At 46.6% G+C, this 19906-nt stretch overlaps 1 protein-coding gene across 17 annotated transcripts in view; it reads left to right on the forward strand.

Moving 5' to 3' along the window:
* The window catches only part of TCF12 (transcription factor 12), a 41735-nt gene that overhangs the window by 16332 nt on the left and 5497 nt on the right, over positions 1–19906 (forward strand). For 5 of the 17 annotated variants that reach the window (XM_070762216.1, XM_070762217.1, XM_070762230.1 and 2 more), the window contains 12 exons: positions 1256–1355; positions 3896–3963; positions 5832–5973; positions 6742–6794; positions 10243–10348; positions 11547–11683; positions 12537–12705; positions 13281–13348; positions 16421–16502; positions 17077–17153; positions 17987–18058; positions 18872–19081. In XM_070762216.1, the coding sequence (XP_070618317.1) occupies positions 1256–1355; positions 3896–3963; positions 5832–5973; positions 6742–6794; positions 10243–10348; positions 11547–11683; positions 12537–12705; positions 13281–13348; positions 16421–16502; positions 17077–17153; positions 17987–18058; positions 18872–19081 (1284 nt within the window). The remainder of the gene's footprint in view (positions 1–1255; positions 1356–3895; positions 3964–5831; positions 5974–6741; positions 6795–10242; positions 10349–11546; positions 11684–12536; positions 12706–13280; positions 13349–16420; positions 16503–17076; positions 17154–17986; positions 18059–18871; positions 19082–19906) is intronic. The other 12 variants (XM_070762218.1, XM_070762232.1, XM_070762221.1 and 9 more) reach the window with 10 other exon arrangements.

The following is a 19906-nucleotide window of genomic DNA, read 5'->3' on the forward strand; positions in this document are numbered from 1 at the left end:
GCATTCCAGGAAGAGAATGTAAGAGAATCCTGTTGGTGGGGAGGCCATGGAACTAACCCTGGTTCTGGCAGAGAAGAGATATGTGGTGGCCACAACCCTGGCTCCCCTTCGTGCCTTCCATCTGACCAGCTGGTCCATCGGAGAAAGCTCTATTTTAGTCAAGGGGTGAATAGAGTCAGAGAGTAGGGTAGGGTAGGCACAGGGGAGGGACTGCAATTCAGGAGTGTGGGGTATTCACTTGGCATACAGTCCATAGGGCCACACACAGTATTAGGGTGACCAGGTTGAATCCAGGAGGGAAGAGGTAATAGTCAGATTCCAGAAATGTCTGCTTTTAGAGATGGGATAATCCTCATAGGCAGTTTGCGGAGAGGGGCGGCATATAAATGCAATAAATCTAATCTAATCTGATCTATATTTATTGATTCCATTATATAACACCTCTTCAATTGTAGTCTGAACAGTATTTTTATCAAATGCAAAATATCGACAATATACAATCAACATTTCTCCTGTGTGCTGCTTGGAGAGACCAAGCATGGGTTAGCTTCTGTCTGATGACCCGGGACTGAGTGGAGAGAAGATTTCCATGTCCCTCTTGGTCAGGCTAAGTAAAAGACCTGACTCCGTGGCTGGATAATTATGACTCAGTCCCAGGTAATAAGTCAAAGGCTCCTAGGTGCCCAGGCATCATTGTGTGGAACATATTTGATGTGTCCATGTGGGCTTTTCCTTAATCAGAAGGGGAGAGAACAAAAAGAAGGTAAAACAAAGGATTGTGAACAATATGTTACATATCCTGGAACAAAGGCTTTGGTTGTGTCACAGTGCTGTTGTAAGAAGAACTGGGAAGCTTAGTACCACTGTGGCCATAGCCAGCGATCTTTGAGCTGCTTCTGCCTGTATCCACCAGTCAAGCTCGGTCCCACCCAAAACGGACATTTCAGCATAAGGGGCAGCAGATTCTCAATGGCGTAATAAAAAAAACATATGTTCGCGATTGTTTTATGGAAGATATTGAAGTCTCATCTCTTGACATTCATTTATGAAAAACAATGCTACAGTGTATATAGTATGATGGAAGTTTAAAAATTGTCGGCTTATATATATATATATATTCTGTGACACCCACATTTAAAATCCAATTTCGTCCAAAATGACCCACTCTACATCCATCTTTTCATTCCAGTTGACTTGAAGTGAGTGAGGGGAGCTGCAGAATAACAGCTGCTTGAATACTGTTCTTTCCACCCAGGGTTTCATAGATGCTCCGTGTGGGGATCAGCTGAGTGACGGACAGTTAGGACCCAGTGAAGGGTTACCTCCAACTCCTTTCCTGAGTTCAAATCTGACAGGTAAGTTGAGATTAATTCCTGTATTGCTCCCTAGATTGATGCCCTTGGTATGATCAGGCCAGAGCAAGGAGTCAGGGCCAAGATGGACGCATGGGAAGTGGGTCACAGCAGGACCCCCAGGCATCTGTTTCCTGTGTTTCCAGGAGGGATTTTGGAGTCTTAGTGGACCGACACGCGTCTTAGGCTGCACCAGCAGAGGGATTGAATCAAGGTCACGTGAATGTCCGTATGGCTTTACATGGCCTTGGTCAAGACCACGCTGGGAATTTTGCTTCCACCATATAAAAAAAAAAGATGCTGGGCTCTGAAAAGGTGCAGAGCAAAGGGTTGGACTACAAGGCCCCTCTCTCGGGTCCCGCCCAGCTCTCTTTCTCTCTGGCTCTGTCATTTTGGCGGGGAGGGGAGGGGCCGGGAGGGATCCAGCCAAGGGTAAAGAAGGAAGGGAGGTCCGAAGGCAGAGGTCCTGCGAATAGTTCAGCGGACAGGGGTAGCCGAGAAGAGGCCCAGGACGGAGGAGGCAGGCAGCTGTGCTTTGGGCCAGGGGTGCTGGCCAGGGGGAGAAAGGGTGGGTGCACGGTTGCTTTCACGGGTGGTTTTAGTTGGCAATGCTTGGAGTTGTTCAATGAAAGCGGGGACTGCCCACTGCCCCCTCCTGGCACTTCCGTGGAAGAGGCCCCCAGTTTCCTGCTGACATCTTAATTCTTTGAGTCTGCAGCAGCCGCCTCCGTAAGTGTCCACTTGCTCTCGCTCTCTTTCAGCCCCCCCTCAAGTGTTGTGTGCCTTGAGGCCATAGAAGAGAGCGCCGGCTGCAGGACCTTGTTGGTTGTTGCACCTCAACAGGGCTTATTTAACCAATGAGGTTTTAGAGGAAGCCACAGTTGGCAATCATGCGACTTACAAACTACAATGACTGAGTTAACAACCTGTGTTAAACCCCATTATGCCTTGGGTGATGTCTGTCATTTATAAGCACATTTTGAAATTCCAGGCATTTCTTTCCCACCAAAGTGTATTGCATTTTTGGGTGGGGGGAGTGTCGTTTTTATGTGCGTTTGTTTTAAGCTGGCTTGCTCAGGCTTTCCCTGTGGGTGTTTAAAATGGTGTGGTTTCATTTCATAAGTCCTGTCAATGCATCATTAAAAATAGTTATTTGTCAGCAGAATGGTAATTTATTATTTCATTTTGTATTACTGTATGTTCAGGCACAGGAAAGATAGTGGATTAATTGCTGGTGACTTGACCAATGGAATTTTAAAACACTCTAAGGATCTTTTACATTATAGGAGCAAAAATGCTGAAGAATAGAAAACAATCATTATTCAGCAATGGGCATTATGCTTTTTTAGAAGATACATTTTTAATTGGTTTAGACAGAAGAAATTATATTGAACTGATTTATGTTTCTAATGCTAATTTTGTTAGGATAACACGTAAAGAATTTAGTGTTTTACTTCAACTGGTTATTAAAGAAAAGTCTGACAAATTCATGTGTATCTGCATTATCTGCTGTGATATTGTTAATTTGGTAAATAGTTGTAAAGGAGCAATAGTAATAATTGGAATTCATAGATTTCAATTATAAATAAATTGAGGAAAAAAGGAAAAATACAGAATGCTTCTTGGTTAACGTGTTTGTGATGCAACTTAGAAGAATTGTTGTATGTGCCTCTCCCTGGGGAATTAACTTCTTTAAGCGCTCTAATTACTGGGCCTTGAAGATATTTTTTTATATTAATGATTTAAATAGCAAGTAAAAACTTGCTTTTGGCTTCCTTCCTTCTTCAGAATCGTGTGAAATGTATGGGATAGTTTCAGAAACAATTCAGTTTTTCGATACTAACAACTATGTGCAGCTTTCTGCAGTTGTTCAAATGCAGGTTTTCAGATGAGGGTTTGTACTGAGCAGAAATAACTGAGGAAGTTGTGGTCCATGAATGACTGGTCGATGAAACCAGTCAATGAACATCTACGGATTCCTAAAGTTTACTATCCGTAGGTCATAACCCACACGTTGAATTGCCTTCGGAAACCGATCGGCAGCCCATGGCCTAAGGCTGCCCTGCGTGGCATCGGGCCAGAATGCCTGTGGGGCCACCACCTTCTGCCGCACGAATCCCAGCCTTCTCCAGGTCCCGTCATCGAGGAGACCATGTTGCTAAAGAATTCTGTGCTGCGCTGGGCATATGCTGCATGGCTGCAGTTCCATTTTGGACATGTAGCGAGGTGGGGAGTCTTGAGCGTTCAGGAAGTTGACCCTGTGGGATGCGAAGCTGTCGGGAGGCCTGAGCCTTGTCCTTTTCTCCCCAATAGGGACGCAGGTGAATGGCATTTGCTTCACACTGGCAAATGATTTTGATCCTGAGAAGTATCCTCCGCGTGTTGTGCTTTGTCTGCTATGCTTAGATCTTTTTTTCTTCCTCCAAACTATTTACTGCTTTTGTTAAACATTGCGCTGGTTTTTAATTCATATTCCCTCTCATTCAGGACGTTCTCAGCATGTGTGTAACGGGCCTTCATTTTAAAGTCTGTTTGCTTTCCAGGAAGAGCCCCTGAAAGGAGGAGACAGTTTCCAAGGTTTGGTCGAGATGCTGGACTCTCAGGCTGCCAGGTAGACCTGCCATTTAAAGGGTAGTTGCCATTAGTGGTTTTTTTCCTTTCTGACGTTCATAATACAAATTACACACACACACACACACACACACTTTTACAATATAGTAGTAACCCATTAACCCATTATGTTTATATTTCAAGGCTGTTGAAGTTGTGGCAGAACAAAGTTTCCTGTATTATTTATTTGATTTCTGCCTTATCCTCCCTCTGAGAAGCTCCATTCAGTGTGCGTGCCATTCCTACTTTTTCTCACAATTTTGTGCAGCAGATTGAGCTGAAGGGAAACGACCAGAATCTCAGTCGCCCCGTCCTCAGGCAAACTATCTTTCCTCAATAGCCGTGGTTTGCTTTCAAAGCAGATGACTCAGAAATTCCCAATGTTATGGCATGTGTTTTTACTCAAAGATTATTAGGCTTCTCTTTTTGACAAACTTTCAAAGAAATAAAGTGAAAAAGCCTCAGTAAATGTCAACATTTCACTATTTAGTATCCATTGATTGCATAATTTAGTCTACTAAGAAGCTGCTATATTTTATTCTAGACTGCGGCCTCTTCATTCCCCCCCCCCATAAAACAAAATCCCAAACTCAATCTTGGACAGGGGTGGCCTAAACTTCAGGCCGTATGAGCTGCTTGTGCCTGAGCAGAACTCAGACCAGACCGGATGGAAGTGCAATCTCGTGTCCCCTGTGGAGCGGGTGGTGAAAGGCTTAATGGGAGAATTTCTGCTCTAGAGGCCAGTGGGAAAGACCAGGAATTCTTGAGGAGGGACAGAGGGAAGCTTGCTTGGAAACCCAAGGGGGGGGGGGAGCACAGAATGCACCAAAGCTGAAAGAACTTAAGCCCTCTGGTTATGCCCAACTCCCCCAGCTTCATGGAAGAGGGCGGGAGGCCTTGAAGCCCAAGGGGGCCTGGGGGGAGCATCGGGGAAATAGCGTTTGAAAGAAGCGCTTGGGAAGGAAGAGCAGCTTACGCAAACCACCTCCTTTTCAGTTTTGAAAGGGACCCTTTTTTTCCAAAGATTTGGTTGTAAAGAGTTTGCTGGGGGTCTCCCGTTGGCCTACATCTAACACCCCACTGAGCCAAGGTTGATAGGGAGAGTTGAGGCCACGATACGTGAGATCTTTTACCAAGCTTTATTGACATCAGTCTTTACTCTTAGGAGGAGTGAATTCTTTTCTCCATTGGATGACCTCTGGATGGAATTGATCTTAATATTGCAATTCTTTTATTATTTGAAAGACAGTAAAAGCAATACGATGAGTTAATTACATCTGTATTAATTTTAATTTGTAAACCAGTAGTAATTCATATAAACCTGGTGGATTCTTTTCAGGAATCAGCAGTAGAAAATAAACCTTATGTCTTTGAGTAAAGTCCTTTTTAGCAATAGCAATTACACACTGCTCCACGATGTTTTACTCTCAGCGGCTTTCAGAGTCAGCTCATTGCCCCTAACAATCTGGATCCGTGGACGGGTGGGAGGTTGAGTCAACCTTGAGCCGGTGAGGATCGAACTGCCGGCAGTCATCAGAGCCAGCCTGCAATAATTCTGTATTCTAACCTTTGCACCCTCAGACTGTTCCTTATTGCTACAAAACTAGGAAGTTATCTAAAACTGGCCTAATACGGAGCACATTAAACCATAATACGCTCACTATTCTGTGACCTTAGCTGTCACAAGTTACAAAACCTGGTTTACACATGAGTGCTTTCCGTCTTATGAATTTGGAGAAGGCTTCTTCCTTCCTTTGTCTTAATATGGGCAAAGTGCCAAAATGCCCAGCTGTGTTTCCATTGATGGGGATAATCCCCTCCCACCGTTACATAAAAAGGGTCGTCAGGTGTTGCTTGTTTTGTTCACAGATGACAAGTCTGCTTCGGTCCGACCTTGGTGCTGGACGCCCAGGCCCCCTGGCTGGCTCAAGGAAGACTGGAAGCCCATATTGCCCCTTTCCCTCTGCAAACCCACGACCACGAAGGCCCCTCCGGGACTCCTCTTCCCTTGGTGAGTCAGCCACGCCGTGTGTCTTTCCCCCCACAGGCCTCCCCTCCTGGGGGTAAAGGGACATTTCACAAAACCCTTGAGTTAGGAATGGGAGCGAGGGAGAGGAAGAGGCTGCACAGGGAGGGGAGTGTGGGGCTGCAGTAGCTTGGAGGGTGGGACTTGCTGAGAATTGCTCCGGGTTTCCCTCTTAGCTCCACCACTCACCCCCCCAGTCACACAGAATGTTTTAGAAACATAGAAGTCTGACGGCAGAAAAAGACCTCATGGTCCATCTAGTCTGCCCTTATACTATTTTATCTTACAATGGATATATGTTTATCCCAGGCATGTTTAAATTCAGTTACTGTGGATTTACGTCTGCTGGAAGATTGTTCCAAGGATCTACTACTCTTTCAGTAAAATAATATTTTTACTGAAATTTTGTGTGTGATGTGTGTGTGTAAAAGATTTTCTAGTCTGGATAATAGCATAAATTGTTTACTTCCTCATCAGATTCAACTGTTCAATTTAATTACCTAATAATTCAATGTTATCGAAAGAAATTTGTTGTAATTTATACTGAGAAAGTACATTTGGCATGTCAGTCATTTTATAAATTCAGGACTATTCTGATGACAGTTCTTGAAGGATCTCGCCCCGTGGCTTCCAGTGGAGGTTGAACTATATATATTCCCGATCTTCTGAGTTCCTTTTGCTCTGTGTGTTGTGTCACTTTATTTCAATACTGCTACATTTTCCTGTTAATTGAAGCATTTTTTTCCTGTGCAGATTCTCTGCAGACAAAGAAAGTAAGGAAGGTGCCTCCTGGTTTGCCGTCTTCTGTAAGTCCTAGAGGTTTTTAACCTTTTAATAAGAAGCACACACGCTTATATATCTAACTTTCTTAGTCATAAGGATTCACGTTTGTCAACAGGGAGTTTCAGATACTCTTAGGATTGACTACCAGATGCTTTGGGGAAAGGGTTGGGGTATGTAGTATTGTTCAAAAATCTGACTTAATGTTTACATCAAAAACAATCTATTGTATTCTAGTTAGAAGTGACTATGCTCCCGGTTCAGAAACACCAGACTCTGAAATAGGGATTTCTTCTTCATTAGTAGGATGTAAATTGCATCTACGATTATTGCACACGATATAATAAAACGTGCACATTTTATGGCAGACATAAGCTTTTTTCCAGGTTCTGATACCAACATTTGCTTCAGACAAAGCAGAGATTCAGTCCAGCTTCATTTGCAATATGTCATGCAAAATTTGTTTTAGATGCAAAATATTTCAACTTTTAATCTTTGTGCCCTGATAAATTCTGTAAATAAGAACAATGTTGAGTTACATCAGTTACATCTACAGATAATCTCCAGTTATTGTCTTAATCTTTTCTAACCATTGATAGGGACTGTGAAATCTCCTTGGAGTTGGGGGACTTAACTTTTTCTTTGAAGCCATTTTAGCAAACACTTAACAAGTTCTGGATTGACAGCTCAGACTCAGTAAGAAATGCAGGTTGGTGTCAGGCGCTGGAGAGAAATTGCGTGTGATTGTTAGCGGTTTCTCCAGTGAAAAACGGGGTTCTACCAATGTGATTTTTGTTTCCTTCCCTCCTGTGATGAAATCATTTGGAAGCTTGAGCTGAGAAGTCAAATCACATTTACTTCTCCCAGAGTCAGGACATTATAGCTTGTGTGAAATAATTGATTTCATTCTTCCATGAGCCGCTTCCTTTGTTCTGGGGGGGAGGGAGCGCTTTGATGTTAGGAAGCATTTCCGGGCATGTGGTGGAGGAGGAGGGAAGTGACCGTGAAGCTTGGCCAGGGCCGGAGACTTTACAGCATCTGCGTGTTGCTTTTCAGGAGGGACTTTTGTGAAGGGGAAGAGTTAGAGGAGGGAAGGGGAAGCCCCCTTCGTGGCATTCCTGAGCCACGTGGCACTGGCCTTCGGGGAGCATTTAAACGTTGGGGGCCAGTGGGAGGAAACCCAGGGGGGCTGAAGCATTAATGTCCCGAAACAGTCGTGGGAAGTGCCGGCCTGGACTGGGTCACGATTCAAGCGTGGCTGGACTTTGAGGGGAAGCTGCTGTTAAGAACTGGCCCATGGTTTTGTTCATAGCACTGCAGAACTTGAAATGAAAAGCATAGTTATATATCAACAGCTCTTGATACAGAACAGCTGCTGCTTAGTGATAAGCCCTTGGGAAGTGCTGAGTGGACGCCTTGCTCGGCCCTCTAGCTGTCCTGGCTGGACTGGACCTGGATTGGAGGATTAGAAGATTCTGAATGGCCCGAGCAGAGGCTCTCCTAGTTATAGGTGGAAGTACACTTGCAAGGAATTGATACTTTTTAAGGGTTTGCAGATGATATTTAAAAATACTTGATTTTTATCAAGCACTTTTTGTTTTAAAGGGTTGTTTGGGCAAATGCAAGTTTTAGGAAAAACAATTTAATCTCTGGGCAGAGTTGCTTTCCAACTTTCATTTAATATTTGGGGGGGGGGAGAGACTGTACAGTGTAAAGAGTAGTAACAGGTTCCCATTGGAGATATTTTTCTCCCCAGACTCCTTTGCACAATCGAGTTAAACAGCGGCACTCTTACAGAAGTCTTATTGCTCTACTAGGACATGCTATTTATTTATTTATTACTAATTTACAATAAAAGATCCTTTTCTGTAAGAAGATTGTAGAGAACCTAGTGGATACAGTGCAGTGATGGGCTGCCAAAATTTTTCTTCCACAATAATATGGGTGTGGTTTATATTGTGGGCGTGGCTTGCCGGCCATGTGACCAGACTGCTTAATCTTACCTCTCGGTCAGCCTTCTGCTTTTACATTTTTGTTTGTAAGAACAAAATAGAATAAAACCTGTGATTAACCAGCAAGGGAGGAAAAACTAACAATCATCTGCAGGTGATGAAATGACTCGAGGGAGCTGGTTTTAATTTGTGTGTGGTTCTCACTGCTAGAATTGGTAGACGGTTTCCCAACATCTGGACTGAATGAAGTCTGAGACCACATCAGTTGTGTTTTGCCACAAAAGGCCTTTGATCTTCAAAATCTGGACAGGGAAAAGGGCAGTTTGCTATTGTTGCTGCTTGAGCTATATATCAAACTGCTTAAAAGCAAGGTGCCACTCCCCCGAGCCCCTGCTGGCGGCTGCTTTTTTCCTCTGCTTCCCGTTATGATCTGTAAAAACACAGAACGGTCAGAACTGCCCCTCTTCCTGGGCCGTTTCTAGGGGGACCAGGTCCTCTCCTCACATGCCAAGGCAGGTGGCACTCAGCTCACAACTACTTATTGATTTGATTTGATTTGATTTGATTTGATTTGATTTGATTTGATTTGTATGCCGCCCCTCTCCGTAGACTCGGGGCGGCTAACAACAATAATAAGACAATATAAACAAATCTAATATTTAAGTTTAAGTTAAATTTAAAAACCCTAATTTGAGAAACCAATTATATATACAGACATACCAAGCATAAATTTTATAAGCCTCTCAATTCCCCCATGCCTGACGACAGAGGTGGGTTTTAAGGAGCTTACGAAAGGCAAGGAGGGTGGGGACAACTCTGATCTGGAGTTGTTCCAGAGGGCCGGGGCCGCCACAGAGAAGGCTCTTCCCCTGGGTCCCACCAGACGGCATTGTTTAGTCGACAGGACCCGGAGGAGCCACTCTGTGGGACCTAACTGGTCACTGGGATTCGTGCGGCAGAAGGCAGTCCCGGAGATATTCTGGCCCGATGCCATGAAGGGTTTTAAAGGTCATAACCAACACTTTGAATTGTGACCGGAAACTGATCGGCAACCAGTGCAGACACCATATATAACTATTCTTCTAGTGACCATTTGGAGGTACAACAACAGCACTGAAAAGAGTGACCCATGGCCATTTTTCAATGCTTACGACTGTTGCAGCATCCCCAGGGTCATGTGATCAAAATTTGGACACTAGCCACTGGCTTGTGTTTATGACCGTTGCAATAGATTGGGGTCCCGCGATCCCCTTTTGTGGCCTGCTGACAAAGTCAAAGGGGGGGAAGCCAGGGTCACCTAATTACCCCCTGAAGGGTCTTGGGCTTCCTGAGCAGAGTCAGCTGTCCAGCTTTTGTCCTTCTGCTTGCTGGAATCAGCACCTGGAGAAGGGGGTGAAAAAACTCCCCCCAAAGCATTTGCCCCTTGTGCTTCTCTCCCCCTGTGGAGCTCTGCGTGGTTATGGCCGGAGCCTTCCAGCTGTTGTCCATTTGTCCTTTTCTCCCTGTCCTTTCATGGGTTTAGGTCTGTGCCCCTTCTCCTAATCCAGGTGGCTTCAACAGAGAGTCTCCAAGTTATCCGTCTCTTAAACCCCCGAGCAGTGTGTTTGCTCGCACTTTATTGTTACAAGGTAAGGAAGATTTTGCTGATATTTTCAAAGTAGATATGAGAGAAAAGGAATAAAAAGCATTAGTGATGAAATAAATGAGAGCATATCATGATATTCATTGAATTGGTCAAGGGCAGTTTAAGGGCACATCTTAAAGTAGATCAGATTAGCATTTTTTTTCCTTATGGTTTGGGCACTTAAAATAGACAGCTGGCCTTTCACTTTACAACATCTCTGGCCCTGATGGAATAACTGCCAACAGCATCATTGTCCCCAGGGGCTAAAGGAGGTAAACTTTTTCTGGATTTTTAGATGTTTCGCCTGCTTCTTGGTCACAAATAAAACTCAGAACATTGTTAGGTAAAGCAAAATTAAAAGAGGACTGGCAAGCAACCATTACAGCTGTTGGTACCATTGATTATTTGTTTCTACCTCAGCCAAGTGGACTTCTTCTGCCAGTTCTGTGTCCTCTAGAAAAAGGACCTAGTGGCAGTTGCAGTGAAAGAAGCAACAACTTCTTCTCCACCTTAAAGCAGGGAGATTGTGTCATCATGCAGAATCTCTTGTCAATCCAGACCAAGCTGAAAAGGCCAACCCAAGATTCTGAAAACATGTTTGCCAGCACAAATATCAGTGTCCTTATTTTTTTCAGTTTCTCCTTTAAGAAACTAGATTCTCACGGTTAGACCATGCACTGCACAGCTTTTGTGTGCTTGGGGTTGTGTTGTCTTTGGCTGGTGAATAGGCCTGAGACAATTCACTCAAAGTAGTTGGAGTGTTCTTCTGATTTCTCTTGACATCTTCTACACTTGGGACAGGGGCTTCCTGCGATTTTTAAAGATTTTTAATTACACTAATTGGATCAATTGGATCATTATGTCTTTTATATATGCTGTGAGCCGCCCCGAGTGCTCAGAGAGGGGGGGCATACAAGTCCAATTAAACTAAAGGTCCCAGCCTGAAGGCTGGGGGAAAAGAGCCCAAAGTCCACCCAGTTGACAGGGCGGGAGGAAAGGCCTGAGAATCACGTGCCAGGGCAATAGACCCGTGGGGCAGGGGGCTGAGCTGCAGCCTTCTCCTTTCTGGGCCACCCCCCCTCAAGCCCTGCGCTTTGGCTGTTCCCGAATGCAGGGCTGAGTTTCTGAAGAGTGGAAGCTGGTCACTGGGGCTGACCAGAAGCCTCAGGCCTTCTGTCTTTTGTTTTCATCCAACAATAAAGATGGGAGCCACATCGCTCCTGGACTTTGGAGCCCCTCCCAGGGAGCGAGCCAGTCGGCTTATGGTGGAATGCTGGAAAGTCCTCCTCACCCGTCGCCCTCCGGCAGTTGTGGCAGCCGACATCCCCACGAGCGCCTGGTAAGAGGGTGGTCGGGTGGACAGCAGGGCCACGCCTCCCTGAATAATCCACCACCAAAGTAGAGAGGCCGTGGGAACTCTTTCGGTGGCCTCCCTGGTGTTTTGGGGAGTCTGTGTATATAACACATTCTGTTCCTTTGTATTCTTAAATTTGTATCCATTATCCTGGACACCGAGAGGCTGACAGATTCCTCTGGACCAGAGCAAACTGGCCATTCCAGGGAGGGTCCAGGGTCTTCAGGAAGTCCCTCCTCTTCCAAGCCAGAAGAGCTCCTGCAGTGGGGGGTCCGGCTGTTTGGAGGGCGAAAGTGGCTCCAGAGCCTGCTTGTCTGCTGACACCTCAGCTTAGTCGTTGGGACCTAACAGGACCTTGGCTGCCGGTTTCACAAAGGCGGCTGTATGAGCCCACCCCTCACCCACCCATTTCAGCCTGCTAAACCCTAAGGATTGTAAAACCAGAATTCAGGCTTTCCTTGGTTGGAGTGTTACAAGTTTCAGTCGTAACCAGCACCCGTAGCAGCAGCAGCCTCTGCAGAAGGATGGGAGCCTAGCTTTGATTTCCAGACGACGGAGAAAAAACGTTTCCCATTATTTCCAAACAGCCCCACCTCCTCCATTCAGTCAGCGTTGACTTTAATCCCTAAAAATAAAGTCCCCCCTTCAGAGATGATGGTGGATTATTGAGGCAAGGTATCTTTCTGCCCTTTGCTTGCCCCACGAACTCTGGTTGAGATCAGATGACCACTGTGCTCTTTGTAACTGAGAGTTTGGGGTGACTCTGAATTTTGCCAATATGATACTGCCCCTCTTGTTCCCTTCTCGCACTGGGATTCCATCTCTGCTTCTTCCCTAGAGTTGTCCTCCTCCTTCAGCCTCACCAACAGGTAGAAGCACTAGCCTTCCGCCCATGTCCAGCTTCCACCGGGGCAGGGGCAGGACCTACTCATTATATGCTGCTGCTGCCGCCGCCACCACTGCCTCTCATCCTCCCCCAGTCAACGGATCGGAGGCCAGTGTGCTTGGTAAGATCTCAGAGTCCTAAAATGGTCCATAAAATTCATAGCTAGTTTAGTTACAGTTAAGTTGTGATAGTATGATTCACGGCTAAAACTTTAAAAAGGGTTTCATCAGCTGCCAAGACGTATAATGTTGGTCTCTCTTAATTTGATCTCTACTCTGAAAGCCCAGCCTGGGGAATATTTTTCATCCTGGCTTTGGTTTTGATTCTTGACCATAATAAGTCCAGGAGAGGGCAGCCCGTTTTCCCAGGTCCCTAAAGTAGAGAGTGATCATGGCCCAGCTCCAAGTGGGGGCGATTGCTTCTCCTCCGCGAATCCCTTGGCATGGGAGAAACCCAGTCCAGTGTAAACCCATGGAGTGGCTGCTTTGGGGCCCTACACGCTGACTGCAGGTGGGGAGCGTTGGCTTCCCAGCCCCTTCTCCCCGCATGGTGGCAGGCCGGCCTGGCCTGGCCTGGAGGGAAGGAGCTTTGGCCTTCCCCAGAAGGGAGGGTCCAAGTGGCGCCTCTTCCTCTCCACCCGTCGTCGTCCTGGGTCTTCTGCCACCAACACTGTCCTGCCTTCTCCTCTCTTCACAGCTCACGGAGGGGACCCTGCTGCAGGTTCGCTGGCTGGGGATGATGCCCTGGGAAAAGCTTTGGCCTCTGTAAGTCACGGGAGGAGGGACAAACTCTGGCCCCTCGGATTGGGCCTCAAGAAGGTCTCAGTGGGCAAACCCAGCAAATGCATGGGGGGCAAGGGGGGGCCTTGGATTTGTGAATTTGTGATTGACCTCCTAAAGTTTGTTCCCGCCTCCGAAAGCTGCTCCTCCCGGGCCCCTTGCCTGCAGGCCTGGCAGCCACCCTCTCCCCACCCCTCCCGAATGGCCGGACCGAGGGGAGGAAGAGGCTGCAAGGCCCAGAGCAGGAGACAGACCGGTTAAATAAGTGTGGGCTGTAAGGTTGCAACATTCCGAAGGAAAGAGGGTTGTTTCTTTCATTGTATTTCAAACAACGACCCTTGAAATATTCCTCTAGAGGATCTACCACAGGGGGAGGCCGTGGGTGGTCCAGAGGAATCCATTCTGCCACCCCCTGCAGCAGCTTTGCCCTAAGGTTTCCCCCTGGGGTTTCCCCCCCCCCCAGGAGGAGTCTGAACCCCAAGCTTTTCCAGCCCACCAGCCCCTTCCCCCTCAGATGGGTGTGGCCAGCTTGGAAAATGTGGTGGAACTCACTTAACAACACTCTTGCTTAGCCACCAAGCAGACTTTTCTTTATTTCTTTCTTTCTTTATTTCTTTCTTTATTTCTTTCTTCCTCCCTCCCTCCCTCCCTCTCTTCTTTTTATGGCTGTCTTCCTTCCTACCCTCTCTTTCTTTTCTTTCTTCCTTCCTTCCTCCCTCTCTTCTTTTTATGGCTGTCTTCCTTCCTACCCTCTCTTTCTTTTCTTTCTTCCTTCCTTCCTCCCTCTCTTCTTTTTATGTCTGTCTTCCTTCCTACCCTCTCTTTCTTTTCTTTCTTCCTTCCTTCCTTCCTTCCTACCCTCTCTTTCTTTTCTTTCTTTTCTTTCTTTCGTTCTTTAACTTCCAAGCTGTCTGATGAAGCAATCGACCCATCCTGAAATTGTAAAGCTGCTGCGTTTCTCCCCCTTTTAAATGTTGCCACTAACAGCAGAAATAGGATTGCACCGGATGTGGTGCCGTTTAACAAATAACGGGACGCAACATTTCTCTCTGAATCTAAATACCAGATTTCTTTCAAAATACTCCATGGTGAGAAAAGAAAGGCCAGGTAATAGGTTTGCAGAGGCCCTTTTATTTTAGATTCAAGCCTGGATAAATTGCAGCCTTAATCTCAGAGCGGGAAAGAAAGAGAATTGTACGCGGGCACATGGACCCAAAGCTCTCAAAGCCCAGTGTGGGTTGTAATGGGGCTTGGATAATGCGCTGGTGTGGACAGAAAGCAAAGAAATGTCTCATGTGCCTCCCTGAACATTTGCGAGGCAATCGCCCCATAGACGGTGCCCATAGGAGGTCCCCTGGTCAGAGCAACATCTGGTTTGTGTCAGTGTTTAATGCCAAATCAAAACACGGTTTTTAATGTAAAGAAGAGCACATCTCAGGCTTTTCTTTAATGTTGTTGATGACATCAAATCTCTTTGTCCAAAGCTTTGCTCCCTCCTTGGAGTTCATGGAGAGCAGCCTTTGGGCAGCGTGCACAGCTCAGGGCTCACAGTCTCTGGACAAAGAAGTTGACTTTCCCAAGAGACCCTTGAATGTCTGGCCTTGCTTGAGGCCCAAGGATCCCAGTGGTTATTTTAAGGCTCCCCGTTAGCAGCTCAGAGCCTGCAGCTTCAGCCTTAGCGCCTTGGCCTTTGGCAATCCTGGTGGAGTTTAAATTCCTTATATTTTGTTTCCAGTCAGGTGTGCATTTAAGGTACGCAGTAGCACTGGGAACTATTGTATAAGAGCTATAGGAACTGCATTGGGGAGAGAATCACAGGGAGCCACAGTTATTGACAGAAGGAAATCTTTGTCCCTTTGTCCCTCAGGTCCTTGGTGCTCTCTGAGCTGGATGGTTCTCCCGTGTGCTGCTTGGAGAGTCCAAGCATGGCTCAAGTTCTTGTCTGCTTGCCAGGACTGAGTAGGAAATATCTGGCGACGCCACCTTGGCTTCCCTGAGGCAGTTGTTTTACTCAGTCTAGGCAAGAGGGACACAAAAAATATTTCTTTACTCTTTTCTTGGACAACAAACAGGAGTCTGTTTGTTTGTTTGTTTGTTTGTTTGTTTGTTTGTTTGTATGTTTATTGGATTTATATGCTGCCCTTCTCCGAGGACTTGGGGCAGCATACGACATATAAATTTATATTTGATTCTCCTCTATTTCCATGTTTTACTGGGTTTTTTTTTACTTATTTGGGAACGGGTGAGCACAGGGAGGATTCTCTACCTCCCTTTTGGGGGTGTTAGATAGTCGGATTCCACCTAGAATTGCCCCCACCTCGTCTATTTCAATTGGAAATATTGTAAAGTCCCGGGAGTGCTTGTCCAGGGATGCGGTGAGGCTCCGGTGTCACCAAGAGAGCCGATCAGTGGTGAGCCGGCGATGAATTTCTGCCTTGTCATGAATGTGAATAGTGAGCAGGACTCCAGCCAGGCTCCGGTGCTCTAGAATGAGCTGACCAGCTGTGAGTTGGGCTTTCGGCAGCAGCTTTGAAAGGGAGAGAGGGCAGGCGTGCTTGTCCAGGACTCCAGCCAGGCTCCAGTGACAGGAGGTGGACACTGGGTTTCCGTTTCTACTACCTGCAAGTCTAGGTCTTCTTAAACAACTGCCTGGACGGAGCCAAGGAGGAGGCGTGGCCAGATATTTCTCACCCAGTCACAGGACTCTCCGACCCACCGCACATATCGAGGGATCATTCAGCTAAGACCACGTATCATTTTCCTGCAGACATTTAATTACCAAACGAATCCACAGAGACGGGCGGCATGCAAGTGCAATGAATGAATGAATGAATGAATGAATGAATGAATGGAATGAATGAAATGAACGAAGGAACAAACAAACAAACTAGGTAACATTATCAGTTTTAATTGGGAGTGGGGTTTGGCCTCAGTTACCAGACTGAACAGTTTTAGACATTTCAATTTCAGCTGTATTTTGTTAATATGTAGATTCTAGCCTATCAAATAGTTCAAATAGTTCAATGTATATTGTGATATTTCTTATTTTCTTTCCAGATTTATTCTCCTGACCAGACTAATAGTAGCTTTCCTTCAAACCCTTCAACACCTGTTGGATCACCATCCTCTCTCACAGGTAGTAAGTAGCCCCTCTCCTCCTCCTCCTCCTCCCCCCCACCCCCACCTCTTCTTCCGTTTCTGAATCCTTGTAAGAGCTGGTTTTTTTAACATAAAGCTGCATTCTGGCAATGGTGCTGTTTGGTTGGACCTCTGCCCTGCAGTACACGTCAAAGAGCTTCTGAGCATGTGCAGACGACCCATGAATGACCCTCTGACAGACATTTGACACTTAAGGTGCCCCCACCCAGGATTCGGGGCCCAGTCGTTACTCTTCTGGGACGGTTGCCTCCCCCTCCCCCTCCTCCCCCCAAGCGCAAAGGGTGCCCACCCCCGTCTGCCCAACGTGGGGCAGGACCTCTCGTGCAGCCCACAACCCATGCGGTGCCCGGGTCCTCTTTAGACACGATGGACGAATAGCTTCACCTCCTCCCCCCCCCCAGAGTCCGCGTGGTCAGTCAGCCTTCTGTGCTTGAGCCCCAGAAAGAGAATCATTCCAAAACGTGTGTCAACATAAGAGAAGCCAGAAGACGCCGTCGGCAGTAGGACAGGTTTCCCCTGCATGTGCCATGCTTCAGCAGTGTTGGTTTTGACAGGTGCTGGTGGTCAGTGGTCAAGAACTGGAGGACAAGCCCCTCCCTCTCCAAGCTATGAACATTCTTTACATTCATTGGTAAGAACTGCTGGGCGACTCTGGGCGCGAGAAACGGCTTTCTGGTTTTATTGAAACAGATTTTACTTATACATTCATTTCCTCTTGTCAGAACCAGTAAGATTGACTTTCAAAACAATTTTCTCAGGAAAATTTAGAGTACATTAAATCCTATCTGCCTTGTTTAAGACAAACAAATTCAGCAATAATTAAAAGAGCAACATCAAAATGACTTTTATCTTTGGGAGGTTTGCATTGAGTTGAAAATGGTGTGATTCTGCTGGCCACTGGCATTACTATATCTGTGTCTCTTCTGTTCACGGGCCACTGGTCTCAAAGGATGGTGCAGAATTTGAGAATAGGCCACGAGGCAGTTGGAATAACTCCAGGAAGCAGCAGGTATCGCGTTGGGTCCGTCTGCAGAGACATTGAACCCACAGCAGTGTGTATGGGGAGAAGACCGGGGTGGGAGGGGATCCAGACCGGTGGCTCCCGGTAGCTGCCTCTGGGCACTGCAGAAGAGGAGGGGGGAGGGGTGCACAAGTGCTCTGCTTCCCAGGACTAAACCCCTGGCGTGCATCTGGGGAGGGGAGGTGGTGGTAGGAATGTGGGGGGAGCCTTTCCAGACCTCGCAAGGCAACAGTTTTCTCAGGCCGCTAACAAACACAAGGACTTTGCCTCCCGCCTGCCACTGCGAATGGACACAAGCGACCGGTAGACATTTGATCCATTCAGCCTTTGTGGAATCAAGGCAGCTGACCCCTGAGGCTGACCTGTACGCCGGCTATCTGCCTCGCCTCTTTAGCGTTGCTTTCACTTGTGCTTCGCTTCTTTTTCTCTCTTGGTTTTGCCAGAAAAACCGTGTTGAGCAACAACTTCATGAGCGTTTGCAAGATGCGATGTCCTTCTTAAAGGAGGTCTGTGAGGTACTGTGTGTCTTTGGAGGGGGGGGGCTTTTTAAAAAAACCAATTCTACTAAGCCCACCCCATTTCCTATGGCATGGCTGGTGCATCTCTCCCCTCCGTCCGGTCTGTCTTGTCCACCTGTCCAAAGGCTTTGTGCTCGAATGCTCCTTTGCACGCTTCGTTCCAGGGACCCCCCGGGCCAGACGCCCCCCCTTGCAGACCGTGGCCACCCCAGCTCCACAAAGCGTGGAAACAGCACAAAACGTCACATGACGGGGGCTTTATTTGAACAGAGGAATGTGGGCCTGCAATCGGGAAACTCTGGTGTGAGAGTCCGAACCTAGAAGCCCTTCCCCTGCTTTTGGACTCTGAGCTCTTTGGGGGAAGGAGGGGGCCGGTGCCCATAGGCTCCTGTCTGGCCGTGTCCTTCGGCTGGGAACACACCAGGGCCACAGAGGAGGCCCTGCCCGCCTCTCAGGAGCGGCTGAGGGGAGAAGGAAGAGTGTGCAGGGGATGATGGAACTTGGGACCCGTTTTGAATACTAATCTCCTCTGGCTATTTCTGCTTACCCTCATCCGTTGCCTAGAGAAGAGTCGCCTGGTCAGAGTCAAATGACCCTTTTCCTTTTGAGCCCCCGTGGAGAGTTTTGCTTCTTCATTTTAAGCTTCATTCTAGAATACCAAGCAAGATGGGTTTTGGAGTTCTCCCCTCTTTTGTTTTGGAGCCAGAATTGTGACCTCTCACACAGTTGCTGGTGGTCCTTCTGGCTGCCTTCCCCCTTCCCCATGAATGCCATAAAGGCCCCCCTCCTTCCTTCCTTCCTTCCCGGCAGCAGTCCCGGACGGAAGATCGCCTGGACAGACTCGATGACGCCATCAACGTGCTGAGGAGCCACGCCGTGGGGCCTTCAGCGAGCCTGGCAGGGGCCCACGGAGGAGAGAGGGAGGGCCTGTTGTGGCCGCCCCGGAGTCGGCCTGTTAGCGCTTTGAATGCCCCGGACAGCCCGCCCGGCCCCCTCGCAGCCAGCGGACCCACCCCGATGGTGAGCGGCTGATCTTCCTGTATTAGGCTGGGCAGGCAGCTTCCCTCCCCCGGGTTTGGTCCAGAGCTGGCCCTGGGGCCCCAGGAGACGCCTGGGAAAGAGCAGGTCTCACTGCATTTATTTAGTTTAATAAAACGTTTTTATTCTTTCCAACAAACATTGCATATTTTATGAACATTGTCACGCGGATCACTCTTGCAAAACGTTTTCCATATATTTTCCATCTCTTTGTTTCAACTCCAACCCATAATATTCTCCTTACACATTCCATTAATGTAACTCATTTTCTTCTTAATACATACATGATATTATTAATCGCCCTGAATTCCTAATCCCTTACAATAATATCAATTTACTATCCTCTTTTTCTCATATTTACTATTGTACTATAAATCAACATCTTCTCATAGTTTACTTTATCTTTAAAAATAAAACAATTACCTTTTCACCGTCCATCCACTATTCTGTTTTATTATAATCAATATGCATCATCATCATCCTCACACCTTATACAAAAAAACCTTTAATTTAAATAACAATCCAAAATTAAAAATGTATCCAAATTCCCCTCCTAACTTTTTCTACTAAATTGCCATAAATTACTATTGCCATAAATAGTATACTTCATCATATATTTTAATTACTACTAAGTTATTTTACCATAAGCCTTTAATGTAATCAACTATCCACCGTTAATAATATTAATACAGTTCCTAAAATCTATTAATATGAACCTTTATTTTCCTCCCCCCCCTTTCTAACCAGCCTTTCTAATCATTTTCCTTTTGTCTCTGAAAAATTCCATTTATCCGTTTTCTTCTTTTG

The sequence above is a fragment of the Erythrolamprus reginae genome, chromosome 10 (genome assembly GCF_031021105.1).
Source record: "Erythrolamprus reginae isolate rEryReg1 chromosome 10, rEryReg1.hap1, whole genome shotgun sequence".
In the NCBI taxonomy this organism is placed as follows: domain Eukaryota; kingdom Metazoa; phylum Chordata; class Lepidosauria; order Squamata; family Dipsadidae; genus Erythrolamprus; species Erythrolamprus reginae.